At 61.3% G+C, this 2,816-nt stretch overlaps 1 protein-coding gene across 1 annotated transcript in view; it reads right to left on the reverse strand.

Moving 5' to 3' along the window:
* MNEG_11538 (pyruvate kinase) overlaps window positions 1-2,765 on the reverse strand; it is a gene marked incomplete at both ends in the record, with an annotated part of 8,044 nt that extends 5,279 nt beyond the window's left edge. The window contains 8 exons of the mRNA XM_014039990.1: window positions 80-262; window positions 501-571; window positions 819-1,005; window positions 1,306-1,415; window positions 1,589-1,680; window positions 1,935-2,089; window positions 2,331-2,489; window positions 2,682-2,765. Coding sequence (XP_013895444.1) covers window positions 80-262; window positions 501-571; window positions 819-1,005; window positions 1,306-1,415; window positions 1,589-1,680; window positions 1,935-2,089; window positions 2,331-2,489; window positions 2,682-2,765 — 1,041 coding nt within the window. The remainder of the gene's footprint in view (window positions 1-79; window positions 263-500; window positions 572-818; window positions 1,006-1,305; window positions 1,416-1,588; window positions 1,681-1,934; window positions 2,090-2,330; window positions 2,490-2,681) is intronic.
* Window positions 2,766-2,816: the final 51 nt, after the last annotated feature.

Consider the following 2,816-nt stretch of genomic DNA (forward strand, 5'->3'; position numbering starts at 1 on the left):
TCCTAATATTGTCCAACCCCCGCGCCCCTCGTACAGTACTCGTCCCCCCCCCCCCTCGCGCGCGCGGCCCCTGCCTCACCCGTGGCCTGTACTTGCAGACGTAGCGCACGTAGGCCGGGTCCCTGCTGGCCAGCACCACCAGCCCCGCGTCCACGTCCAGCACGCTCTTGGCCGCACAGCCCGCGGACGCCTCCAGCGTCGTCATCGGGCGGTCTGTGAACTCGCGGATGAAGGACAGCGTCTGGTAGGAGTTCACGCCGACCTGGCGGCCGGGCGGGCGCAGCGGGTGGGGGTCGGGTGAGTGGCTGATGGGGTCCAGGGGTGTGGAGGCATGGATAGGGAGTGTGGAGGACGCACTACAGCACAGGAAGGCTCGCGGTCGGTGGTGTGAAAGTGATTATACACCCCCAGCAATGTGGAGGCTGCCGTTGGAACCGATGGCGCATGCATCGGGTCCTCAGGAGCACCGCGTTAGCGGGGGTGTGAAGCAGTGAGCGCACCTCTGCGTTGGCCACGATGGCGGCCATCGTCTCGACCGCCTTGATGGGGAACTTGCCGCCAGCGGTCTCGCCTGGTTGAGGAGCGTTGGGGGCAGCGGAGGGTTAGGCTGACCCGGGGTCTGATGTGCGCGCACCAGGCGGTGCGTCGGCTCCTGCGTGCGATGCGTGTGCTGCCGGCTGCAACGTGGGCAGTGGCAAGAGTCCGTCCTTTGACAATCTTCTAGGAGCTCAAGCGATGTGCTTCATGAGGGTCCGTCCTTTGAAAATCCTCTAGGAGCTCAAGCGATGTGCTTCATGAGAGCCACCTTAAACTCTTACCCGACAGCATGACGGCGTCAGTGCCGTCAAACACCGCATTGGCCACGTCAGTCATCTCGGCGCGCGTTGGCAGGGGGTTGGACGTCATCGACTCCAGCATCTGGGTGGCCGTTACGACGAACTTCCCGGCAATGTTAGCCTTAGTAGTCATCATCTTCTGAGCCAGTGCCACCTTCTCGCTCGGCACCTGACAATTAGTTAGGAGGATATGAGGAAAGCAGACGTGGTGTTGATCCCTTCTGCCTGCCCCGCCTTTCAGGCGGCGGCACTGACGGCTGAAACCCAACACAATCTGTCTTGGCCACATCGATCCGCCCACTGCAAGCCTTGGACTGGGTGGATCAAGCACCTTGAAGCGCCATCAGGCCGGTGCAATCCTCCTCTGTGCTAGTGCATCCTGATCTGCGCCACATGGCATTGAGCCAAACTCCCTGGGTGCCCTCGTCTCAACCCACAACCTGGTGCACGTAATGGCCCAGCGACCCACCTCCATAGCCAGATCACCCCTGGCAATCATGATGCCGTCGCTGACAGCCAGGATCTCGTCGTAGTTGATCAGGCCGTGCCAGCTCTCGATCTTCGAGATGATCTTGATGCCTGCAAGTCGGGTTGAACCAGGTTGAACACGACAAACACAGTCGTCACACGCCATAACAGAGCAGCAACAAGCAAGCCCGGCACTTGCGGCTCCGCGTCACATCCTGTGCGCCGCTGAACAGGGGCTTGGTCCTATGCCCAGCTGCATCGCGCACGCTCCCCCGGTCCCTTACCCTGACCCCCCGCGTCGTCGAGTGTCTTGCGCACGAACTTGACATCGTCTGCGCTCTGCACGAAGCTCACAGCAATCAGGTCCATGCCAAACCTAAGGTTGGGGTTGAGGTGAGAGGGGGGGACCTTGAATACATGCATGAGGGTGCGATGAGGATTCCGGTCGACGGCACTGTGGTACTTGCAGTTGGGCATCAAGCAGGGCAAGGAAGGGGTGGGGGCGTATCTCAAGACCTGAGATGGCTGGACTGATGGTTGCGCCAAACCCACGCCTCTCCGCACACACACACCATTACCCCGTATCATGACACGCTTGCTCTTAACCCCAACGCCAACCAGAACCCTCACTTGCAAGCAAAGGCCTGCACGTCGTCCACGTCCTTCTCCCCCAGCACGGGCAGGTCGACGTGCACCCCCGGCAGGTTGCAATTCTTGCGCTCGCCCAGGCTCTTGGAGTTCAGGGCCACGCCTGCCAGCTCTGTGTCGCTCAGAATCTTGCGAACCTGAGACAAGGGGGTTGTGCAGTGGCGTGGGTGCCGCAGGGTTGTGGGCATGGGGTTGGTTGCTGGAAAAGTGCTACCAGTCCCACCTGACACTCAATTACTGGAGAGCAGCATGCCTGAACAGACAGGATAGCTGCTGCCCTATCGTCTCCTCATTGGGTCGCATTTTCCTGCAAACGCGTTGCTTGCACGCGACAATTGTGGCAGGGCGCATGCACTCTACACTCGTGGCAAGCCGCACCTCAATGGCCAGGGAGCCGTCAGCCATCAGGATGCGGCCCCCCGGCTTGACGTGCTGGCAGAGTGAGGCGTAGCTGAGGCCGATGACGGTCTCCCCAGTGGCCTCGTCCTTGAAGCCCTCGAACTCGGTGTAGGCCGCGCCCACAGCCACCACCTTGACCTGTCCGAGGGTGCAACATGGCGGGAGGGGTCACGCAGAGGTCACAGAAAGGGGCTCTTGGCTGCCGGTCACACAAGCCTGCACAAAATCACCACGCAAGCTCATCCCTAGAGGCCGTTTGTGGGGACAAGCACAAGAAAGCAAGCATCAAAGAGCCAGCCGTTGCTTATTCAGGTCACGAGCAGGCCCCACCTCCTGGCCCTTGTCGATCTGGATGTTCTTGTGGTCCCTGAGCATGGCCGTCCTGATCTCGGGGCCCTTGGTGTCCAGCATCATGGCTACGTGCTTGCGCTTGGCCTCGGCCACCGTGCGAACCCGGTCCAGCAC

This window comes from Monoraphidium neglectum (assembly GCF_000611645.1).
Source record: "Monoraphidium neglectum strain SAG 48.87 unplaced genomic scaffold scaffold02791, whole genome shotgun sequence".
Classification (NCBI taxonomy): Eukaryota; Viridiplantae; Chlorophyta; class Chlorophyceae; order Sphaeropleales; family Selenastraceae; genus Monoraphidium; species Monoraphidium neglectum.